At 40.2% G+C, this 25,977-nt stretch overlaps 1 protein-coding gene across 1 annotated transcript in view; it reads left to right on the top strand.

Annotated features, from left to right (window-relative positions):
* grb14 (growth factor receptor-bound protein 14) overlaps positions 1-24,432 on the top strand; it is a 43,492-nt gene extending 19,060 nt beyond the window's left edge. Inside the window, exons 4-15 of the mRNA XM_084085489.1 lie at positions 8,116-8,272; positions 10,357-10,478; positions 11,381-11,455; positions 12,058-12,195; positions 16,942-17,052; positions 17,228-17,323; positions 17,657-17,719; positions 19,858-19,974; positions 20,810-20,879; positions 20,994-21,081; positions 21,550-21,643; positions 22,146-24,432. Of these exons, the coding sequence (XP_083941615.1) occupies positions 8,116-8,272; positions 10,357-10,478; positions 11,381-11,455; positions 12,058-12,195; positions 16,942-17,052; positions 17,228-17,323; positions 17,657-17,719; positions 19,858-19,974; positions 20,810-20,879; positions 20,994-21,081; positions 21,550-21,643; positions 22,146-22,292 (1,278 nt within the window). The 3' untranslated portion in view covers positions 22,293-24,432. The remainder of the gene's footprint in view (positions 1-8,115; positions 8,273-10,356; positions 10,479-11,380; positions 11,456-12,057; positions 12,196-16,941; positions 17,053-17,227; positions 17,324-17,656; positions 17,720-19,857; positions 19,975-20,809; positions 20,880-20,993; positions 21,082-21,549; positions 21,644-22,145) is intronic.
* Positions 24,433-25,977: the final 1,545 nt, after the last annotated feature.

Here is a 25,977-nt window from a genome sequence, read left to right as displayed (position 1 = left end):
TGTGTGTGTGTGTGTGTACGCGTGCGCGCGTGCGTGTATATGTATATACATATTACACACACACACACACACACACACACACACACACACACACACACACACACACACACACACACACACACACACTAGCCTATATGTGTTGCAGACATTTTACAATGTTGCATGTCATTTCACTTTCACTGTGACACAGGTTAAATGTGACATAGTTGTCACATTGTGTTCTCAAAGAGGAAAAAAATTATAGTCGAAACAAGTAGATTGTGTCAAAAAAGGAATTTGCTCTCATTAAACTTCTGCACCACTGCATTTTACAAATATATTTGTAAAAAACATTTTTTTCCCCCCAAGACAATCCTGGCTTGTAAATTGGCGTGACAAAAGAGATTAGAGTGTCGGTTCTTTGATTTATAACTGGGCACGAGTTGCTCATGTTCACAAATGCGGTCTGTCCCAGAACAACAGAATGAAACACCATAAACCCAACAGGATTCCTTCCCCTTTAAAGCTGCCTAGTTATTTGCAATACCAATATACATAATAATTAGTATTTTAGTTTTCCTCAATCTGTTTTGTTCTGACTTTACTGTTACTGTTTACATTGACAGGTAGAAGGTTAAGAGTAATATCACACAAACAATGAAGTCACTGTTACTGAGGTGACTTGGAATGTAAACCATCTGGCAAGTTGAAATATGTGTCTATAATGGTCTGTAAACCTATGTGACAAATATGACACCTTCCTGTGAACCATGTTTAGGTTACATGTGAGGAACATGATCTAGTAGTAGGGCTATAATGTTGGCATGCTTTTTTAGTGTCACAGTCACAAACGTTGTCTCACTGATTGTCGTGTTTAGGTCTTGTATTATTTTATCAGATTTTCTTGGTTCTATGCTTCTGTGTCTGCCCCAGCTGTATCTAATTTGTAATCACCCCTTGTGTACTGTATGTCAGTCTTGTTCCAGAGTCAGAAAAGACATGTTTTAGTTTGTCTGAGACGTTCTTGTCTTTGTTCACCTGTGTCACCTGTATTAAAATACAGTCTTGGGTTCGATCCTACTCCCTGCCTCGCTGTCTGCATTTGGGTTCTCACCACACCGGTATGTGACAGAATGACTCAACAAACTGGACCCACGCTAGCAGACAGCACCCATGCTACTACACAGGCTGCCCTCACCCGGTGAGCTCTGTATGGTTTTGTGTGACTGCAGTACTACGAGCACCTAGGGGTGGCGACACTGTCCGAGTGGACTTTGTTGATGCTCCGGGCTGGCTGGTCTATTGTTGTTGTTTTTTTCCCGTTTGAGTTTAGCTGGTCAACTGTTGGAGGGGATACTATTGAAGCACAGGCCGGGCGATGGTGACGTCCTGGTCGTGCAGGTTTTGGTGTCTCTCCTAGAAGTTCCTGGTTCGCGAGAGCTCCGCGATATCTCATCCTCAAAGTCCTGGTCATGCAAGCAAGCGCTGTCTGTCCAATGCCACTTAATCCCCATTGTCAATATAGCGTTCCTGTTCCGGCTCAGAGCTCCTTTCCCTCTATCCCTTGGACCCATGTCTCAATGCCCTGTTCCTGTCCCGGCAGTGGAAGGATGCTCCAGGGAGTTTCAGCCCCGTTCCCTGTCTGTCTACCTGCACTCATTTCCCTGTTCTCTCAAGCCTTTTCTTGTCCCCTCTCTATGCTCCTCTCAAGTCCCTTGTCCTGGACATTTTGGGATGTCAGGAGCAGTATTGTAAAGTAACAAAGTACATTTACTCAAGTACTGTACTTAAGTACATCGCTGCGCCTTGTGAGCTTGTAGATATGCTATTTTCAAACATTTTAGTACTTTCACTTTTGGTACTTTAAGTACATTTTGATACCAATGCTTTTGTACTTTTACTCAAGTACATTTTTAATTCTGGACTTTTACTTGTAACAGAGTATTTCTATATTGCAGTTGGTACTTTTACTTAAGCAAAGAATTTGAGTACTTTGTCCACGACTGGTCAGGAGCCATCCCTAGAGGGGGGGGGGGGGGGGGTTATTTTATTTTGCTGATGAGTTCACTATATAGTCCTCTACATCTGACTCCCTATATAGAATAGAATTCGGACATAATCTTTGTCTCATTGATTGTTGTGTCTTGCATTTCTATGTATTGTGTTCCCTGGTCTAGTATGTCACAGGGACTTGCCCCCAATTAACTAAAGCTGTCAAATATATTAGTGAGTAAAAAGTACATTATTTGCCTCTGAGATGTAGTGGAGTAGAAGTAGAAAGTGTCAAAAAATAGAAAGATTGATTGAATACTTAACAGTTTGCAAAGACAAGCACAGGGAAGTACAGTTCAATTCAAGGTCTGTTAAGAGGATTTTAAATCCAAGAGTTTCCATTGGGGTCCTTTGTACTCAATTCATCAAATTGAGTACATCGAATATGCATGTAAAGTCAAATACACTGCAATATCAACTACAAAATGGATATGACTACAAAAACAAAAATAATTGACAACCCAGACAAAATGTTAAAAACCGATTCTGTTGTGTGGATTCGCCATTAAGTTACAGTCTTCAATTAAATTGCATTCCAAAAAATAATAATTACATAGATTACAAAAGTAGATTATATGAATATATATATATATATATATATATATATATATATATATATATATATATATATATATATATATATATATATATATATTTTTTTTTTTAAACTGTGACAACTGTGTGCAATGTGTCATACTGTCATTACATGATTTATCAGAGCAGGCAGCATGCAGTGCAGCGGTGCCGTTAATCATTAGCAAATAGTTTGCAATGATTGTCCAGGCTAAGGTTATGAGCTATGGAGGAACTGCTGCTGTCTTCATCACTGAGCACAAAGACCTGCATTCATCCGTCTGACTGTCCTCGTCCAAGTGTAGACCTGCTTTTATTTGAACAGCGTCCGTGTGTAACAACAGCACGTCAATCAAATGCACCTTTTTTGATCCTGCAAATGCACTGTACAGAATGTTAGGACTTTTTTTTTAACCCTTGAAGACCTGGAACGCATCTGTGTCACTTTTTCATTTGAGCTAAAAAGCATTATTTTACGCTTTGGCTATTCAAAAATAGCAGATATACAAGCTTGTAGATCTGCTATTTTTGAAAAATCGTGAAAATGTGTGCAGATCTTTGAATATATATTCTTTTAAAGCAAACATTTGTAACTCAAATCTATGCTTCCGGAGGTCCCTGGAACAAAATATTTTGAGATGGGTGTCGGCGGCCAAATACATACGTTTTTCAGAAAAGTGTTGTTTTTTTTAGAAGACATTTGTAGAATCGGCTTCAGGTCTCAATGGGTTAAACTTACATACAACTACTGTAATTACAGGACTTTGTGTCATTCCAAGTAATTGCTTGTCATTGACATCACACGGGTTGAGGGAAATAAGAGTGTTGTAACAGTAATGGTGATGACAGAACCAAAAAAGCAGTAAAGCCTGATTTATTTATACTTAGTCATACGACGGTGTCCCGCGCCCAAAAAATAGCCGATCTACAAGATCACAGTTTCGTGAGCTGGTAGATTAGCTACTACTGGCGCGGAACACCATTTTGTGACGGCTTATACATTATGAATCAAAGTTGTAATTATGAAACAGGGCAAACTGCAAGCCACATTCCACCCTCCCTTGTACCAACCAAATTGTTTAAATACACATTACCTGTCCTACACCATGCTAACAGAGGCAAGGGCCGCTGGAGGATTGGAGGGGGGGACAAAAATACTACAAAATGAAGTCAGGATAAGCAAGAGGAAATCCAGACATCTAATTTATACCGCTGCTAAATATAGCTTTGGCCCGAGCATAAACTCCTCTATAAGTCCTTATCGCAAGGACAGGACCATGCTGTCCATTTTGGCATTTAGAGTGCTGTGGTTTTACCTTGAACCGCACTCCCACGGCTGCAGCTCTGCCCGAGAGGTGGCCTTAAGACCTGAAGCCGATTCTACAAATGTCTTCTAAATCCCAACAGTTTTCTGAGAAACGTATGTTTCTATATCAGTGGTGCTCAAACTTTTTCATGTCAAGGACCCCCAAAATTTTCCTAAGTAAATTTTTCATTTGTTCTTTCCTTCAAAATATGACTTGAGGCTAACGGTATGTTCCTCCGGAGACTTTGGGCTCCCCTCCTCCTGTTCCCAGAGCTGTTGAAACACCTTATCGGAGTTTGCGCTTCTCTCAACTTTTAAAATCTTCTGACCCCCTCCCATACCTATGTTTCACACTATGTGTATTATCAAGTGCAAAAATTACCAACATTTGCTACTGTAGGTTTGTCTCGCTTTGACTGCCATTAGTCTGTGTGTGAAGGGGAGCGGGAGAACAGGCTTAATTCCCCTTGTTTATCAGTTATGGGATGCATATCACACAATGGGGCTTTTAGAATAGCAAGCATGAATACCTTGAAACCCATAGTGCAGTGTGGTGTGGCCATTCAGCGTTATGGCACGTGCCTAACAATGCCCATTTGTGTGCCTAACAACACAGATTTGCGCAGGCGGCGTTTCAGTTTGCCCATGATCAGGGTTGCCAGATCTGCTTATTACAATTTCCCCGCAAGATTTTATTTGAAAATAGCCGATCTACAAGCTCACAACGCGTCGCATCGCGTTGTGAGCTTGTAGATCGGCTATTTTCAAATAGCTGATGTATATGTTAAAGTGCTCATGTGGCCCATGAGTCGCTTCTTTTGGGCTGGTTTTCCTAGACCTGGTTGCTTGTTTCTCTCACAGAATCTGGCAACACTGTCCATGATTGTCCTGAATTTGGCATTGTACTGTATGACCATGGTTTGCTGGCCAGCTCCGTGGGAAAAACAAATATGACCTATTTTATTTGGACATGGCTTCTGAGTTATTCTTGTACTGCATGTAAAGAAAGGTTGCACATCTAATGTCTGTTGAAGCCAGTGTCAAAAGTTTCTTACATTTTTTCCTAATCCAGATTTTGCATATTTTTACCAAAAGGTTTTTAACTGAGATTCCATGGCAATTTTATTTTTTAATTACTTCATGTGCATCTGAACACAAATGTACATTTGAGTAACATTTGGTCATGCAAAAAGCCCTGCTGGATAGTCATATTGAAATGTGGTATGAATGAGGTGATTATATCGGATAATTGTATTTACATTAAGACCAAATTTGTTATATGTCTGCATTATTAGACTCCATATAAATGTTTTCAACATGTCAATATTGTGGTAGATAAAAAAGACTTACTGCATTGCAAACTTTAAAGTTGTTTTTCTGTATTTCATTTGCAAAGTAGTTTAGAGCTGTGTAGGTTGCTGAAAGTCACCAAATAAGTCAATTAAAAATTCCTCGAGTATTTGCAAACAAACCAAATGGTTCAGACAGTCATGCCAAATCAATGTAAAGTGAGGTCATTTATCATGTCTTTGCTGTGTCCTTATTTTCATTTAGCATTTTGGGGTTTTGCATCATCAAAGCGCATCATCAAATAGTTCATCATCATGTAGCTAAGAATGTAAACAGGTTATGCTCAGGTTCGAACCATAGGTTAACCCATTAAGATTCAAAAATAGCAGATATACAAGCTCATAGCGCGGCACCGAGTGCCGCGCTATGAGCTTGTAGATCTGCTATTTTTGAATAATCGTGAAAATGCATTTTTTATATTTTTTTCCGAAAAACTGTTAGGATTTAGAAAATCTTTAGAAGCGGCCTCAGGTCTTAATGGGGTAATTAGAAAAATGCTTTTTATTACAAAAAAAGCACCGGTGTATAATGCATGTTGCCGTATAGCTCCTCCGTCACTCCCTCTCATGAAGTAGTCGTTGTAAAAGGTCACTGTGACCGGTATACAGGCTATGGCCTCTGTGTGTGTGTGTGTTTGATTGGATTAGTTTCATGGTTCAAATTAAATTTCACCTTCAAAGGGACTCGGAATGTCTCCGCGTGCATCTGGTTGACATCCAAATTAAAACGTGCAAGAAATAGACATATCTTGGGTTGAGACTTTGTGCTGAGTAATGCAAATCTAAGTCTGCAAGACTAATGCAACGACCCAGGCTCCCTTCACCTTCTGACAAACCCTGCCCTGTTCCTGGTGAAATGTGATGCCAAAGTGATTTGATTCAGGACCAATTCTCAGGAAGTGAGTTCCTTTACAGGGACATGCAACTGGAATCCACTCTAGATGCATTTTCCACAGCCATTAACTGTACAGTACAGTGAAGGAACACAATTTTCTTGTGGTGGATACATTTCCAAGAAAAAAAGAGGAATGCATTGTTGTAGAAAGTAAAGTGGTATTGATTTAGATGGGTAGTTTTTTGCTCTGGTCCTGTGACCACATGTAATCTAAATTGGCACAAACCGTTTCAAAGACAATATGTGTGCTTCATTATTAACACAATACACTATTAACTTTCACGGACGGACGTTGGCCGGCTCAAGTAATCTCTGAAATGCAGCCCTTTGGTTTTTGTGAGGCGCCTTGCAAAAGGAGATCCGTGGCTGTTTTTGTCTTGTAAATCTCCACATGGACTGATTAAACACTAGATGGTTCTCTTCATTGAGGGGTGATGTCATAGCCGCTGGCTCTCATTCGCTGCCTGGGCTCCTTAAGGGTTCTAACCCCGGCCCCAGTTGGAGTGCTCTGACCTCCTTTTTTTCTCTCCACAAAAGAGGGCAGGCTTGTCCCTGCCCGGCCGACCCGCCTTAAACCACCCAATCGAGCTACACCGAGTGAAAAGAGGCAGCCAGTTGGTCTCTTTTACTGTGCTTCTCTCTCCCAACCCCCCCTCTCTCCTCCCCCGCCTACCTCTGTCAACTTTAGACAGAGTTGACCCAACTAGCATTACATTTAACCAGCACCTTTTGTAATTGCTCTGAGGGATCTCGCAGGGCTTTTATCCTGGTTAGCTCTACTCGCCCATTGGTGTCTGATTGTGAATAGAGAAGGGGGGTGGGAGAGCCTTGTGACTCTCTCGCTCTCTCCCTCTCTCTCTCTTTTCTTGCTCCCTTGTTCTCTCTCATATTCTCCCCTCCTCCTCCTCCTCCTCCTCCTGAAGGGAGCAAAGTGATTCTTGGCTTTTTGACTTGGTGGCAGACAGTGGGGGAAAGGTAGCAGGTGATTGGGTACGCGGAGCCCTCAGTGACAGAGATCTGTGGAGTCAGGGAAACGCTTGCTGCTAAGAGGCGGCTTCTTCTAATTACCTCATTTCAGCTTCACTGCAGCACAGAAAGGGCGAGAGAGAAACAGCGAGAGAAACAGAGAGAGAGAGAGAGAGAGAGAGAAGAGACAGACTCATCGCTTCCCTGACACTGGCTTTGCTGTCTGATGCATGTTTTTCTATGTTCCTCACAAAAAGCCCTCTTTTGCAATGCTGTGCACTCAGCCCTATATAGGATGCAGAGCTTGCCCAAATTCTCTCAAAGTCTGCTTGGCACCAAATAGGGGGGTAAGTTGTACTGTTAGATGGTTTAATTAATTCAGTTATATGACGTCTTGGTTGGTGTGGTCTTTTGCAAGATTACTGCATTATTTTCTCTAGGGGCTCAAGTCTCTTGCTGTGTCCTTTAACATGGTTTTGCACATTGTGTAAGTACTTTGTGCAGGCTTTTGATCAACTTTACTTTGAGTATTTTTGTAGGAATTTTCTGATGGCATTTGGGAATATAGGCTACATATTTATGTAGGTCAAAGTGATTCATTTGTATGACATCTTGTCTTGCATTTGACGCATCTGTGTCATTTTAGGTTTCTTTGGGCTATTCAAAAATAGCAGATCTACAAGCTCATAGCGTGGAACCGAGTGCCGTGCTATGAGCTTGTAGATCTGCTATTTTTGAAAAATCGTGAAAAAAAAGAAACTTTTTTCAAGAAACTCTTAGGATTTAGAAAACATTTTAAGAATCGGCCTCAGGCCTTAATGGGTTCAAACGGAAAATGTTAAATATTCTGCATGCTGTAAATCAAAAACATTTTTCAAATCCTTCTGATGACTTTAAACAAATATTGATTGTTGACTTTTGTGCCCTCCAATACAAATGAGTGTTGTATGTATATATACTATAGTAAATGTATTGTTATGCATGTTTTGTTACAGGTAATCAAAGTGTACAATGAGGACAACACCAGCAGAGCAGTAGAGGTTCCTAACGACATCACTGCCCGGGACATCTGCCAATTGTTTGTATTGAAGTGCCATTGCATTGATGACCACTGCTGGACTCTCTTTGAACACCTGACCCATCTAGGCATAGGTAAGATGTATTTAATGCATGTTTGCTATGTCCATTTCCGGCCCCCTAGATGGTGTGTGTGTGTGTGTTGTGTTGCAAATAAATAGGAACCTATGACAGCTCGTCAATATGCTACAAACCTAATAACGTCCTAGAAAAGTGACAATTTTGCCGAATGAATCATCCCACGCTCTTGTCGTGGAACTCCAAAAATAGAGGTGCTTTAAATGCCTGAGGGGGACCTTTAAACACTGTTTAACATGACCTGTAGCTGTTCCTTGCTTACTGTTATATTTCACATCCTCCACTGGGATGATGCATGTTAGAATATTCGGTAAGGTAATATTAAGGTTGGGTCTATAATGCGTTATAACCACATTTACACTATAATGCATTATAACGCACTTATAAGGCTATGTGCATGAAGGCACCACTGCTGTCCAGCCTTAAATATATCACGCATTGCAGCTTAGGTGAAAACAGAGTGCAACTGTTATTGGGTTCTTCCCTCATCACTCTAATGTCAGACCCAGCAAGCATGTTGTTCAGCGCATATCAAAAGAGATGTGGTCAATAATTCAGTGCAATTATCGGCTGCTATACATAGGATGTCATTAAGTTTAAAACCCCATTAAATATCCCCTTGAGCAATATGCTCATAGGTATTATCCAGCCCTGAGATAATGTATACTGTATTTGTCAAACAGTGTTTTATAGCAGCAGTACAATATGCCTTACATTAGTGAGACATTGGAATCCTAATGAACTTGAACTATATCACCACAACGCTGGTGATAGGTTTTCTTGTTTCACCCCAATCGGTTGAGTTCTCTTAAACTCGTGTTATGCACTCACGAGGAGTTGCTTGACCCGGTTGTTGAAGTCACTGTGCTCTAGGTTTACTAGTCCTCATAGTTCAGCGTTGCGACAGCTGCCTGTCTGGGAATTATTTCCACAAATTCTGTGGTGTGTGTTTTGTTTTCAAGTTGGTCATGTAATCTCCAGTTAGGAAATGAATCCTGTCTTACTTGGGACCTCTCCAGAGGTTATACAATCCATGAAATATCTGAAATATGAAAAAATAATGAAAAAAATGTGACCACCTGAAGATATCATCTAGATTCACTCCTAGGAAACGTATGATGCATGTTAATATGATGATTGTTAATACATCATCTTTATTTATAAAACATGTTTTTCACCTTGCTTTTGTTAGGGGCCTCTAATGCTTTAAAAGAAGAAAAAAAAGTACCCTAGCGTCCCTGTTCTGGGGGCAAACATTTGACAAAAAATCCAATCTACAGTACAAGCTCACAAGCTTGTGGGCTTGTAGGTCGTCGTAGATGTTTTGGCAATGTTCGGTGAACATAATTTAGTGGAGCAAGAACAGGAGGGGGTGTCGTATAGAGCCCTGGGGGACCCCAGTCATGAACTAAGTACTTCACGGTTCAAGTCCAATTCAAGTACCTCACCAGTGGTGTAAAGTAACTAAGTACATTTACTCAAGTACTGTACTTAAGTACAATTTTGATGTATTTTTTTTACTTTAATGGAGTAGTTCCAATTTCCAGTGATTTTTCTTCTACTCCACTACATCTCAGATGCAAATATTGTACTTTTACTCCACTACAATTATTTGAAAGCTTTAGCTACCAGTCACTTTGTAGATTTTGATTATCATTACAAAACATACATTAACCACTTCAACCCTACATTACATTTCGTCCATTTGAAAATAGCCGATCTACAAGCTCACAATGCGTCGCATCGCGACGCATTGTGAGCTTGTAGATCGGCTATTTTCAAAAGATTTGAAAACTTGTGAAATGGGACATTCAGCCTAATGAGCACTTCCTACTTTTGTGTACTTTAAGTACATTTTGATACCAATACTTTTGTAATTTTACTCAAGTAAAATGTTGAATTCCAGACTTTTACCTGTAACAGAGTATTTCTACATTGATTGCAGTGTTGATACTTTTACTCAAGTAAAACATTTTAGTACTTTTTCCCACCACCTACTTCTACCTCACACACACCCTGCAGTGAAAGGTAAAGGTTATCCACTCATTGATTTTCTCCCCTCCTCCTCCTGCCGTCACCAGAGAGAACCATTGAAGACCATGAGTCCGTTATGGAGGTGCTCTCCAGCTGGGGCATGGACACAAACAGTCGGCTGTATTTCAGGAAGAACTATGCTAAATACGAATTCTTCAAGAAGCCCCTGGTGAGTTTTTTTGTGTCTTCTAAAATATGGCTAAAATCCAGAGTGTTGAATTAACTGTTGAGACCATTGAGAGATTTTTTTGCAGTGTTACACGTGCTGCATGCAACTCACCTGGTTTGTATCATTTTAGATTTCTTTGGGCGATTCAAAAATAGCAGATATACAAGCTCATAGTGCGGCACTCGGTGCCACGCTATGAGCTTGTATATCTGCTATTTTTATATTTATTTTTTTATCGTGAAGATTTGTGCAAATCTTTGAATATATATGTATTTTCTAAAGCGAACATTTTTAACTCAAATCTTTGCTTCTGAGGGGTCCCTGGAACAAAATATTTTGAGATTTCAAAAAACTGTTAGGATTTAGAAGACATTTGTAGACTCCCCAGAAGCAAAGATTTGAAATTTTCAAGATTTTTTGAAAATAGCAGATCTACAAGCTCATAGCGCGGCACTCGGTGCCGTGCTATGAGCTTGTATATCTGCTATTTTTTAATAGCCCAAAGAAATCTTAAAATAACAGGTGCGTTCCCGGTCTTAATGGGTTAAAGCGGTGGTTCTCAACGTGTTGGGGAACCACAAGGTGTCTTTTTAGGACCACGGGGAGATTAAAAAATACACGCTACCATTCATTTTCAATGGAAACCAGCAACATGAAGATACAAAGATACATCTGACGTTTGTAGCTGTAGCTCTATAAGTAAAAAAATAATAATCTTGGTGTCTGTGGCCAAATAAATGCACATGAAACTGTGGGTCCTTGAAATTAAAAAGGTTGAGAACATACCGTAACTACTGTCATAGTTCTGTTGCCAGTGTACTGTTGCTTGGGTGGTGTTATAAGTGGTGTTGCTGTCTTAATGCTTTGGTGGTGTTAAACTGGTCTTTCTGTCATACTGGTAGGACTTCTTCCCAGATCACATGGTATCCATATCCAGTGAAGCCAATGGGATGATGAATCATTCTGAGCTTATACAGGTATATCAGTTTCTATTCGCAGTGCATTTTACTGTGTCCTTAGGAGATGAGTCGAGATGGTGAGTGTGTGTGTGTGTGTGTGTGTGTGTGTGTGTGTGTGTGTGTGTGTGTGTGTGTGTGTGTGTGTGTGTGTGTGTGTGTGTGTTAAAGTATTATTTATGTTTGCACATACATTGTCTAGTAGTTTGCAAAAAAAAGCTGGTACAGTTTTATACAAAAGGATGTTAAAAGGATAAACCCAAGAAAGCACTATGGCTCGTTTCCGTAGGGGTTCTGTGTATTCAATTCATCGAAACATTTAAAGACAAACAATAATATACAAAATATGCAAAAACATTATAACATCATATATAAAAAATATATTTGGGGTTGGGGGCATTTCTGGAGATAAGCTCAAGAAACAAAGAGAGGTCAAAGATGTCTAGTAGCAACGCCACCTATATCCAAATGTATCCATGTACAGTAAAATAAGTAAGAAAATCTAAGTTAAAAAAAAAAGCAGTTGTGTTTTGTTGTTTGTTTTTTTTTGCTCCAGAATGAGCTGCCGTGGTTCATGCATTACATAATTATGTTAACAGTTCTTCCTCTGTGCAACAACGCAGACCTTCCTGAACTGCAGTGCATGTCCAGAAATCCATGGACATCTCCACGCCAAAGAGCAAGGCAGGAAGGCCTGGAAGAAGTTCTTCTTTGTCTTGAGGAGGTCAGGACTCTATTTCTCCAACAAGGGAACATCCAAGGTCAGTAGTAGTAGACAACATGGACATCATTTTCATACATCTTTCATTTTGGGCTTTTATCTTTATCGTACCATATTAATGTTTGGACTCATACACACACACCCCTTGTGGTGGTGTTCAGTAAGCCTCATGTAACATGCTGGTCCTCAAACTGAAGTTGTGTTTTGACATTTCCAGTCCAGAAAATGTTAAAATGTTAGTACAGTTAGATATTCTGTTTAAGTCTTGAGTTCAGTCTCACAGGTCTTAAAATGTCTTTTCAAGATGCACTGAATCTGATGTGTATTCTCTCAAATTTTGCATGTACTGTTTGCTTATTTCACCTATCCAATTAGTCTTATTTCACTCTAACCAGTGTTAAAATGACTTAATGAATTAAGCTTGCTGAAACATGCAGTCACCAACCTGTATCGTGTAATACAACAATTACATGATACGTTTAGGAATGAAATAGCTCAAAACCGTACTACAAAAAGCATGCTGGCTATGTTTTATTGGGCTTTCTAAAGACAGTGACCTAACGTACCTCACAGCTGGGTTCTGGGTTCGATAAACAGTAAAGTGTCCAAAGTGTTAACCCATTGAGACCTGGAACGCATCTGTGTCATTTTTAGATTTCTCTGGCTTTTCAAAAATAGCAGATCTACAAGCTCATAGCGCGGCACAGAGTGCCGCACTACGAGCTTGTAGATCTGCTATTTTTGAAAAATCGTGGAAATTTGTGCAAATCTTTGAATATAAATATTATTATTTTTTAAAGCGATTTTTTTTTTACTCAAATCTTTGCTTCTGGGGGGTCCCTGGAACAACATATTTTGAGATGGGGGTCCAAATATATAATTTTGGGGTCCTTGACATGAAAAAGTTTGAAAAACACTGATATTATAGCAGCATAAGTTTTTTATTAGGATTTTTGTTAGACATTTGTAGAATCCCCAGAAGCAAAGATTTGAGTTAAAAAATATTTTCAAAAAAAATTGCAGATCTACAAGCTCGTAGCGCGGCACTCAGTGCCCCGCTACGAGCTTGTAGATCTGCTATTTTTGAATAGCCAAAGAAATCTGAAAATGACACATATGTTCCGGGTCTTAAAGTGTTTAATTTATGTCTGAGACTGTAAAAAAAATGGACCTGTTAAGTGCAGTATACTGTCAGCGGGGTCATCAGTTCATCCTACACTGTACATGTAAAGGTTTATGAGAGGGGAGTGGACCGTGGAGGAGGAACTGGTTGGGTTGGATTTTCCTTTAGGTCTGCTCAGCTGGCATGGCAGCCAGGCAGAAACGGTCCTCTCTCCGGGCTATGCTGACAGGTGAAGCTTATACCCAGGCATTGGCTGTGCCAAGCCAACCACTTCTCAAACTGCTTTCATCCCTCATACAACAGAGGAGCTTTTGTTCCCTGAAGCACAGGGAAGGCTTTGGTGTGGAGTCTATACCTTTTTCCTCTCGTCGGGTTTACCATCCATCTGTGTTGGTCCGACCTGTTGCTAGTCAGCAGTGGTGTAAAGTAACTAAGGACATGTACTCAAGTACTGTGCTTAGGATAAGAACATTTTTTACTTTACTGGAGTATTTCCAATTGTCAATACTTTTACTTCTACTCCACTACATCTCAGAGGCAAATATTGTACTTTTACTATACTACAATTATTTGAAAACTTGAGTTACTAGTTACTAGGCTATTTGAAAATAGCCGATCTACAAGCTCATAGCGCAGTGCATCGCAACGCGTTGTGAGCTTGTAGGTCTGCTATTTTCAAACATTTCAGTACTTTTACTTTTGGTACTTTAAGTACATTTTCAAACCAATACTTCTGTACTTCTACTCAAGTCAATTTTGAATTCTGGACTTTTACTTGTAACAGAGTATTTCTATATTGCAGTATTGGTACTTTTACTTAAGTAAAACATTTGAGTACTTTTTCCAGTCAGTCAGTCAGCACAGAGACTAACTACTGAATGTTAAAGGACGACTTCACCAATTTTCAACCTATCTTTTTATAATTGGTCCTCACTAATGCACAGTATAATATGGCAAAATGTAGTCTTCACCGTGTCTCAGAGCAGGGCTGTGGATAGTTTAGACACTTTAGTGACATCATCGATGGGGAATCCAAGCTAATAGAAAACGTCAGGCTTTCTATTCCTGGAAAGTTAGCATGCTATAATGGAAGCCGTTGCTCTCACGTTAACACAATACAAATTATATATTGAAATCTTGTTTGAAAAAAAGAATCTGCCTAACGATGATGTCACTGGTAGGCGGGTTTCGGAAGTGTCCACAGACCTCCAATGAGACACAGGCCGAGTAGATTAAAAAAACACATTTTATCATTAACATTAGTGAGAACCATAGAGTTATAATATATCTAGAGGGCGGATCGCCCCGCCCCCAGCTATTCATTTCTATTAAAGTGCTCAGTGGCGTTTTGAAGCACCCGGAAGTAAGAATAGGAACCAATATGGATATGGAACCAATATGAACCAATGGAATGGATCCATGGGTTGTGACGCGCCGTGAGCATGCGCACAAAACGGGAGACGCACGCGCAGTAGCATTTAAGTGCATTCTCAGATTTGACCACCAGGCTTGGCCGCTTCACTGTTCTACCGTAGTTCTGGGGGCCTGGTGAGAACTAATTATATGAACATAGGTTGAAAATGGGTGACGTCGTCCTTTAAAGGCATTGTAGGGAACATTAAGCCTAAATTTAAAAAATATGTATATATATATTTTTTGCATTTTCTCCCCTCTATCAGCCACTATATAATGATGCTGGGGTGTTTTCCTTCATTGAAACACAGTCCTCTGTCTGAAATCCGTATTTTCCCTTCTGTTTATGTTCATGTTGTTTATGTCCGGGTCGTAAATTAACGCACGCATGTGCGTGTCCGTGCGCGTCCGTGCCCGTATCAACTTTTTACTTTCGGTTTTAAAATGCTCTCAAACTTCTTTTTTGAGGCACATAATTTACTTTTAAAAAATCGTTTGGATAGAATTTAGTTGTTTAGCTTCATATATGTGGTCAATTTATCATGAAAGAGCCTATTTAAAAATATAAATTCAGAGAACCGTAGGGTCGGGCATTTCCGCGAATTGTATCCGCATAAGGCAACCTATTTTGGGCATGACTCATTTAAAAAGTCCCCCCTGCGTCACCCCCTGGTGGTCGGGGAAAAGAACTGCTGGAGGGGCGGTGTTTGACAACAGTTTTTTTCTTTGATTATGTCTGAACTCCCTACAATGCCTTTAACTTGAACGACTTAAGCCCTATTTTACACTCGACAGAAATAAATTGAAAATTTTGAAACATTTTTTAAACATTTTGAAAAAAAATCATATGTGGTTTTAAAAAACAAATTGTTGAATATTAGAATATTCTAATATATTATTTTTTATGAAAGAAAAGAAAGAAAGAAAGGAGAGATGGACTTTTTTTTTACATGTTTGCTTATAATGACATGTCCAAAATAGGGATGACAGGGTTAAAGTTTTTAAATAAGGAAGCAGGAACACTGTGTCACATAAAGGCTTAACAATGGCAGCCTTTGTGCTGCCCCGCTTAGGAAATATCTCCTTGGCTCGGTGACAGTGTTCATGATGTCTCAATAAAGTTCCTGTCAATGTGTCATATAATTTTACGGCTATCGTCTTTCAGTGCATTTACATACTAACCACACCTGCAACGTAACTGATAAGGGAGTTTTGTATAAATAAATGTTCTTTGTTCGAATTTAAGTGTGCCAACCTCTACCTCTTTATCGTGGATGAATTAAGCCATTTTGTTCTGTGAACACAGAAGATTAGATTGAAGGCTTGGTTTGATTTCAATGGGGGTGGGGATTTTTCAGTCGCTTTTCCTGTTTGTTTTTTTGTAGATATTTGAATAATTCCGAACTCGAAAATGATTTCTCCAACCTGCATCTTTGTACTATTAAAAACGTGGTGTGGTCTATTTGTGGCCACTGTGACTAGACTGTAAAATACCATTCACATACCTTTACTCCCAGACAGTCTGACTCCTGGTGCTACTGGAGCACAGCCGCCACACAATATTTATGTTGAATTGGTATTTACTCAGCATCTGTCCTTACACAGTCCATTTCTCACCTCCTCACCCAACACGCACGCACGCACGCACGCACGCACGCACGCACGCACGCACGCACGCACGCACGCACGCACGCACGCACGCACGCACGCACGCACGCACGCACGCACGCACGCACGCACACACACACACACACACACACACACACACACACACACACACACACACACACACACACACACACACACACACACACACACACACACTTGTTTCAATTCCTCGCATAGCTGGATTTGTACAGGCGCTCCCATCTGCTCCAAATGGAGCAGTGTTGGGGACCCAACCAGTGTTGCCAGATTCTGTGAGAGAAACAAGTAAACAGGTCTAGGAAAACCAGCCCAAAAGAAGCAACTATGGGCCACACGAGCACTTTAACATATAAATCAGCTATTTGAAAATAGCCGATCTACGAGCTTGTAGATCGGCTATTTTCAAATAAAATCTTGCGGGGAAATTATAGCGAGCAGATCTGGCAACCCGGGACCCAACCCCCCCCCAATACTGAAGGTGACTAACTAAGCACTGAGTGTTGGGGAGGCGGGGGAATTGCATTGGAATGACCGGTAACATCATACCGTACGTAAAGAGAGAGTTGTCTGTGTTTTATGAAGACCCACATCTTTGTTTTACAGGAACCAAGGCATCTTCAGTTTATCGCTGAATTCAGCGACAGTGACGTCTACACCTTGCTGTCAGCAAAGAAAACTCACGGAGCGCCTACAGAGTACGGTTTCTGCGTCAAGGTACGTGTTTTGCAGTAACACAGACCTCTTGTCCTTTTCAAATCTGTATTTACTGACAGTTATCTATAACTTGGGTACTGGGAGGCCTGTAAGGGGAGAGACGAAGTACAATGCGTGTGCGATACTGTAATGTTTGATGTAACCCAAACGTATTTTTGTGTCTCTTCTCATCCAGTCAACTAAGTGTGGCGCAGCGCGGGACCTTAAGCTGCTCTGTGCGGACGATGAGCAGACCAGGACATGTTGGGTCACTGCCATGCGGCTGTTTAAGGTCAGGCCACACTATACTCGCACCGTCGCTGACTCACTCACAGCCTTATGTTTACCACGAGACTTAATGCAGGAATGCTGAGTCAGTTAAAGTATCAGTTTTAACTTTGAGAGATTATGAACAATAAGGTGGTCAAGGGGGGAATAGTCAATCACTCTGGATCAGTTTGATCATCTCCATATCATGTGTTCACTTGCTAGAAAGTGTACAAATATTATGTTCTGAGCTGTGATATAAACAATTCAGATTAGTACAGTATACTATATATACACCGTCAGGCAACCATATGAATGTTACCAGGTTTTTTTAATCCTCTTGTGTTTTACTCTTCAGTATGGGATGCAGCTCTACCAAAACTTCATTCAACCGCATCAGAAACAGAAAGCTTCACCAATGGTAGGCTAAAGGCCTTTGTTCGTTCTCCGTCTTATAACACAATTGTAATACTAAGCCGTTGCATCGGCTCACTCAAAAAATAAAGGCTGCAGTCATTTGACAATGTTTTGGAGCCACTGCAGATGCTGAAACACAATTGCCGTTGTATTATAATAGTGTAACGGTAGCGTGACAAATGAGGGCAGTGTGTGTTTGTATTGAGTCTGGACTCGTGTCCTAGAATAGTCCCACTCTCTCAAATGAGAGTATTCGGCAGGGGTGACCACGGTCTATTTTAAGGGCTTTTGGACATGTCCGTGGAACCTCTGCTTTCTAAAAATAGACACTGATCAGCTGCTCTCAGACTTAACAAGTCATCACCTCCACTCTACTGTCAGGGGAGCAAATGCAAAAAAAGCAGCCCTGCCAACACCCTGATCTGTGGGGGCAGGCTGGGGCTTAAAGAGACAGCTAAGGACAAGGAGGATGGAGTGAAGGGTCAGACTGTGTTGTTAGACATACCTTAAGCACATAACTTAGCATTTACTGTCTGTGCCAGTGGATATATATATATATATATATATATATATATATATATATATATATATATATATATATATACATATACATATACACACACACACACACACACACACACACACACACACACACACACACACACACACACACACACACACACTCGTATATTACAAATGATCTCTGCCAGGCCGAAGATTTTGTTTTCACCCCTGTTAGTCTGTCTGCTAATCTCAGCCACCGATGGGCCGATAACTATGAAACTTTGCACGCACACTCCCAGTAGGCCAAGGAAGAACCTCCGTCCCCAAAAAATTGTTCAAACCGGCCACATGGTGGCCCTATAAAAGCCGCTTCACATTTTGGCCGATATCTCTTGAATGACATGTCGTATAGTCGATTTATTTCTTCCCTGGACTCCTTGGCTCACGGCGCAACTCCCCACAAATCGTCTCGTTGTGCGTCATGTGTCAACGACCGTCGACCAGGGTTTTCATACTCCATATCGTTTGCCTGTAATTAGATTCATAAAATTATGGACGCAACTTCCAAATCATTTCCCAAATTGGAAACGCATGTTGAGGGGCCTCTATAGAGCTCACATCCAAAATTCCTTTCACTTCTGCACATAGGGGGGGTGCCACACATGTCTGGCGCTCTCTGTATTTACCCCCAGCTTCCTCGTGTCCTGACCAGTGTTGCCAGATCTGCTTATTATAATTTCCCCCCCCAAGACTTTCTTTGAAAATAGATGCGACGCGTGGTGAGCTTGTAGATCGGCTATTTTCAAATAGCTGATGCATATGTTTAAAGTTCTTTTGGGCTTGTTTTCCTAGACCCGGTTGCTTGTTTCTCTCACAGAATCTGGCAACACCGGTGTGCGTGTGCACGGTATACACTGTGTATGACCTTGTATGATTTTGTTTTACATGCTACAGGTGTCCACATTATAAAATTACACAAAAAAATACCTCAAAAAAGAAAAGAAAAGGAAATTGAACTGCGTTGTGAGGTCATACCTCTTTGTGAACAATGATACCTACAGTAATAGTCCATAGGTATCTTTACATCATCCACACTGGAATACAGAGGATAAGGCGGATTGGAATGTCTCTATCCTCAAAGTAAACACTGGTGACTTTGTTATAACCACTTGTATGGATACTGAGCTTAGGAGGTGGTAGAGGGACGAATGTGGCAATTTAAAGGCTTCCTGGTAATCCCGGTCAGAAGCATTTTTCTTGAGTATGTGCAATTATTTAGAGCCACTCGCTATGACAGCTTAAACGACTACAATCAGAGCTATGTACCCGTGTGTCATTCTTTTGAAAACCTCCTCTAATCCCTTTTCAATGGAACACATTCTGCCTGGAATCATCTAGAAGTGATGTGGAGTCACATTACTCAGACACTAGGTGGCAATACAATACCACCCAACATCAAGAGTCAGCATGCATCCCTTATACACAGTATACTGAAGAAATTACAAGTCACACCTGTGGCTCTTGGATACATACAGATCAAAAAGAGGCTTTAGAAATGCATACAATTATGGGTGATGGGCAAATACATTAAATGTGCATAGAACTATTCATACACGATGATGATTTGTGTCCTTCCAGAGAAGCATCTCAGAGAACTCACTGGTGGCCATGGATTTTTCTGGCCAGAAGACCAGAGTGATTGAGAACCCATCTGAGGCCTTGTCTGTGGCAGTGGAAGAAGGCCTGTCATGGAGGGTAGGTCAGAGGTCAATATTATTACATCTCTTTCCGCACTGAAAAGAGTAATGTTTATTCGTACGACTGTGTAGACTGACGAAAATAACAGATTTTTTGTTTCTTTGGTTGAAAGACTTAGAAAGTATTTCCTGTGCTGTACAACAGTGAATAAATGACAAGTATAGAAGTACATGCCCTTCTTTAGATTTAAACAGCAGAGTAACTAATACCTAAAGAGCCATCTCTAAACTCTTAAAGGTAGGGTAAGTGATTTGCTTTGGTTAAAATAAGTGTTAAATAGCTCTATATTCTGATAGTACTAGTATAGTATTGCTATAGAGTGTTTTTTCAGTATTAGGAGTCTCCTTGTCTCTCCACCTCTTTATTAAACAGAAAATGCATTTTCGTTTCAGTTTCAGTTTCATTTCCAATTGTATCCAACCAGGACAGAGAACTCAATCAGGATACAGATTAAACAAGTGAAATTGGAAGTGATGACACTAAGAAATGAGCAGACACAATTGGAAATGGAACACTATACAAATTAAGCTTAAAAATGGGTACTTTCTCCTGATTGGCTGAGATTTTGACACCTACCGAAAAATGTATTTTCTGTTTATTAAAGAGCAGGAGAGACAGGGAGACATCTGTTACTGAAAAAACACTCTATAGCAATGATTACTATCAGAATATAATATTGTAACCTTTTAACAAAATACTTTTTGTTTTAACCAAAAAATATCACTTACCCTACCTTTAAGAATCCAGTTTGCAGCTGATTGGGAGGGTTGTCACTGCATTGCGTTTATCACTTCGACAACGATTGTGACCGTAACTCATGTTTCTATTATAGAGGAAAAGCTGCCATCGTTTGAGCTCCCATGGGAGCCCCTCCACATCACAGAGCTCAATGTCAAACATAGGTTTGTAACATCCTTATTATTATTATTATGATTTGCTGCCAGTACATGAGAAAGATTTCCTCCCCCCAAAACATGGTAAATTGGTGACTTATTTTGTCTCTCTGTCTGTTTCAGCTCTCCATTTGGCCCAGCCCTGGTTTCACAGCAAACTATCACGAGATGAATCTATGCGTCTAATCACTCAACAGGGCCTTATTGATGGGTGAGCAGCTATCTTTGTTTTTTTGTTTTGTTCTTTTCTTTTAATATATTATGAGGATCAGAATAACTTTCTAAAGACAGAAAAAGAACTGCACAGATGCCCTCATAGTTTTTCTTTACACATGCAGAATAATGATGTCTCACAATTTTATTGACATATCACCCAGCGATTATCACTGCAAAGGGATATCTTAACACTTTTCTTTTGAGATAAGATAAGATGTCCTCAAGGGAAAATATGCACCAGAACAGAATTCATGTTTTTCCTACAATCTGTGCCGTACATCTGTGCATATCAACAAGTCAACTAAAGACAAAAAGCAAGGGAACCAAGATTATAATCTCTGATGTGATCAAAGGATGATATATGGAATGTTTGTCTGTGTAAAAACTAAACTGAAACTGTTTTAACGTAAATGGGAATGTCATTGGTACACCTCAGGATGTCTATAACTTGCTTTTTTTCCAGAGTATTTCTACTGAGGGACAGCCAGAGTAACCCTAAGACATTTGTGCTGTCACTGTGCCACACGCAGAAAGTCAAACACTTTCAGATCCTACCTGTAAGTACAAGCCACACTGTTTTGATTTACCATGGCCATGGGCTGGTTACCCAGACAGTGATTCATGTAAAATATCCATGTCATGGAAACTGCCATAAAAATGTTCAATTGTCTTCAGTCAGTCATTTTGCTTGTTAGAGCTTGTATGTGACTCATTTTTGTGTGCGTGCGTGTGCGTGCGTGCGTGCATTCTGCATATCACACAGACAGAAACATTATGGTTCTTTAGTCTATATGGTTCCACAAAGAACTATCACATACTAACTAACCATTTCATTTAGTGAATGGTTCTTCATGGTCCTCATATGGTTCTAGAGAACCCTTTTTCTTTTCTTTTTAATCAAAGTATAAATGGTTCCTCTAATAACCATTTTGGATGGTTCTTTGGGGCACCTTTAGCCACTTAAATCCCAGCGTACCTTTTCTGGGTAGGTCTTTGTTTATAGGCAAACATTCGCTGAACAATTGTTGGCACCTTTGTATTTGTCTGTGTGCACTGTAGGTGGATGATGAAGGGGAGTTGTTCTACAGCCTGGATGATGGCCACACACGCTTCACTGACCTGATCCAGCTGGTGGAGTTTTACCAGCTCAACCGGGGGGTGCTGCCCTGCAAGCTCAAACACCACTGTGCCCGGGTCACTCTATGAACGAGAGCCCTCAAGTGGCCCTGGGGCTCACATGCACCTTAGAACACACACACAGCAGGGCCTCTGTGGAGAAACACTCCCAGTTTTTCACGTGCCTTGTAGAGAAAAAAAGGACACACAAAACACAACAGCCATGATGCTAACTCAAACCACTGGTATCACCCACTAGTGTCCATTTCCATGCTGTGGTGACTAGTCTTGTATTTTCTTCTTTTTTTTAACAAAAGGTGAAATTGATATATTGTGTGAAATAGCAGTTTAATACTGCCAGGGTTTGTGCTGAACAAAAACATGTACATTGTAGACTTGTATGATTGGCCCTGTTGGTGGGCCCAGATGTTGTTGATGGGCCCAGTTGTTGACGGGCCCAGATGTGGCGACAGAACACAAGTCCTCAGACGCGCGTGGTGCAAAGTCCAAACCCGACTGTACTGTATATATGTAGAGCTGAATACTCTTTTTGTCAACAGCTCACTTGATCGTTACAGGCTCTCTACACAGTAAAATCCTGTGTTGCTTTAACTCTGAACGTTTAGAAATGGAACCAAAAGGGTCAATTTGGTTACGGGTCCATTTGGTTCCTTTTGTACACTTTCAGAGTTACACGTTTTTGTTTTTGTTAAATGATCACAGGATTTTACACAGTGTGCATGATTGAATGAGCGATGTTTTCTGTTTGTTTTTCATTCTTGGCATTTCAGTAGGATGTCCACTATGGTAAGAGCAGTATAGCTGTGGATGTTGGCTGTGTTTTTAGCCATCAAACCTGATATTTTCCGTTTCTGGACAAGGGCGCCATTGTCTTTTTTTTAAAGCCATGTCATGCTGCGAAACTTGGTACACCTCTGTACTTTTATCCTCTGGGTAAAACTAAGCTATCTTTGCTTTTTTTATTGTCATTGTATATCTAAGTATTCAGGTATCTTTTTTTAAAAGAAAGTTATCGTTGTTTTCTACTGGAGACATAATATGACGTCTGTGCACGTGCATACGCTGGACTGAGACTGCTGACGAAGGAGAAACTGTGTGAGAGCGGAAGAGAGAACTTGAACACAACCTCACTAGCCTGCACTGTACTGTTCATTCATTTGAAATGTATGCTTTACATTTAACCACTTTCAGCCTGACGTCCCTATTTTGGGGATGTCATTATCGGTGAAAATTTCCCAGAATGTCCAAAAGAGCAGATCTGCAAGCTCATAACGTGTCGCGTGTGACACGTTATGTAGTATAATGAAGTATAAATCAGTTTGAAGCAGTTAACCGGTGGTGAGCCTGCTCCACAGCAAGGTAAGCTAAATGATATTTTGATACATTTCTGATTCAAACCATAAGATGAAAAGTGAAAATTTATTGTGACTGACTTTGATCATCATAATTGAAATCATTGTATATTGAAATTAGTGTTTCATAGTATCTTTTTCCGAGATTCAGGTATATGATGTGCATCACCTTGGTTGGTTGTATTTTGATGTTAGTAGCACTATCGCAGACAACACAGTACAATGGTTCTCAAACTTGTTCATGTCAAGGACCCCCAACTTAATACGTATTTGGCCGCGGACCCGCATCTGAAAACATTTTGTGCCAGAGATCCCCATACAAGGTTTTGTGTTGTAAAAATGTTTCAACAATATTCAACTTTTTTCAAATTGGTTCAAGATTTTTTGAAAATGGCAGATCTACTGTATAAGCTCACAATGCTTCGCGATGTGACGCGTTTTGAGCTTGTAGATTGGCTTTTTTTCAAACGGCCAATGTATAAATAGGGTTAAAGTGGTTAAACTGATTTTGAGGCTATATTAACTAATGTTGCTGGGGACCCCCTGGAACCCCTTCAAGGACCCCTGGGGTGGTCCTTGATCTGCACAGTGTGACATGTTGATGTTTCCTTCACGGGGAGGCGTTGATGTATCAGCTTTTACAAACAGGATGTTCTGAAACTAACTGTAACATGCAGTGACATAAATGAAATGTCTGAGGATGTGTTGGTGACAAGGGAGAACAGTGCATTGAACAATGAATGTCTCGTGGACTGCAATGTTTTTTTTTACAGAAAAAGAAATCAAGTCTGTTTGCACTGTATGATTTTTGTAATTGTTACAGTTTAGAATATGCTTAAAAGTGAAATAAAACAAGAAACTTTTATCTTAATTGCATATTTTAGTTTCAATAATTGCAGGTTTTGCAGGGCATCTTTGTCAATTCATAATTCCAGTAAGTCAAAACAAAGTTCCGCTTGCAGTACACAAGAAATAGTTTTGTTCCAGCTTTTTGTACATACATGCTGGTGTGAGACTTGCAGAGGTGGAAAAAGTACTCAATTATTTACTTGAGTAAAAGTATCAATACTGCAATGTAGAAATACTCTACAATACTGTTACAAGTAAAAGTCTGGAATTCAAAATTTACTTGAGTAAAAGTACAAAAGTATTGGTATCAAAATGTACTTAAAGTCCCGTTTCACAAGGTATCATGTGTATACAATGTATTCAAATATTTTGATAATAGCAGATCTACAAGCTCACAACGCATCGCATTGCGACGCGTTGTGCGCTTGTAGATCGGCTATTTTCAAATAGCCAAAGTTTAAATAGGGCTGAAGCGGTTAAGTATCACATTCTCAGTTAATCATTACATTCTCAATTGCATGTTGCAACCTAGCATGGCACATGAGTCATGGAGTACAAACCATGGCTCAAATGATAAATCAGAGGTTCATAATCGGAATATTGTGGGTTCAAAACTCCCAAGGAACATTTTTCACTTTCCATCTAAATTGTGAAAGGTGAGTTAACGATTACATTCCCGATTGCTTCTTCCATGCTAGCATGGCTCGAATGATAAATCAGGGGTTTAGAATTTGAAGGTTCTGGGTTCAAAGCTCTCAAAGAGCATTTTTCACTTTCCATCTAAATTGTGAAAGGTGAGTTAACTATTACATTCCCGATCAATTCTTCCGTGCTAGCATGGCTCAGATGATAAATCAGGGGTTTAAAGTCCGAAGGTTCTGGGTTCAAAGCTCCCAAAGAGCATTTTTCACTTTCCATCTAAATTGTGAAAGGTGAGTTAAACATTACATTCCCAATTGCTTCTTCCATGCTAGCATGGCTCAAATGATAAATCAAGGGCTTAAAATCTGAGGGTTCTGGGTTCAAAGCTCCGCAAGAGCATTTTTCACTTTCCATCTAAATTGTAAAAGGTGAGCTAAGTATTACATTCCCAATTGCATCTTCTATGCCAGCGTGGCTAAATAGATGAATCAGGGGTTTATAAACCAAAGGTTCAGGGTTCAAAGCTCGATTAATACAAAAGACAACTCCAACAACTAATACAAAATATCTCAAACAACCAAAAAAACAATCAATACAAAACTTCAAAGTGCCTCAATAAAAAAACATAAAACAGGGGTCAAAAAAATAACAAATAAGTCAGCTATAATACTAATAATGTCAATGACATACAACAAAAATGGCTTTGCTTAGTATGTACATATTTATTAAGCTCCTCCCACTGGAGGTGGGCTTTACCCATGCTCCTCCGCCTCCTACCGGAGCTAAAAGAGGGCGTGAGGAGGGAGGCGGGCTGATTCCACGCTCCTCGCCTTAAAAAGAGCAAAGATAGAGATTTACCAGGACCAAGATTCAAACCCCCAACCTTCCACCTGCAAGGCCTTTCCTTTACT

Source organism: Gymnoscopelus microlampas, assembly GCF_963454915.1.
Source record: "Gymnoscopelus microlampas genome assembly, chromosome: 17".
Classification (NCBI taxonomy): domain Eukaryota; kingdom Metazoa; phylum Chordata; class Actinopteri; order Myctophiformes; family Myctophidae; genus Gymnoscopelus; species Gymnoscopelus microlampas.
This window is presented reverse-complemented; position numbering and strand designations above follow the sequence as displayed.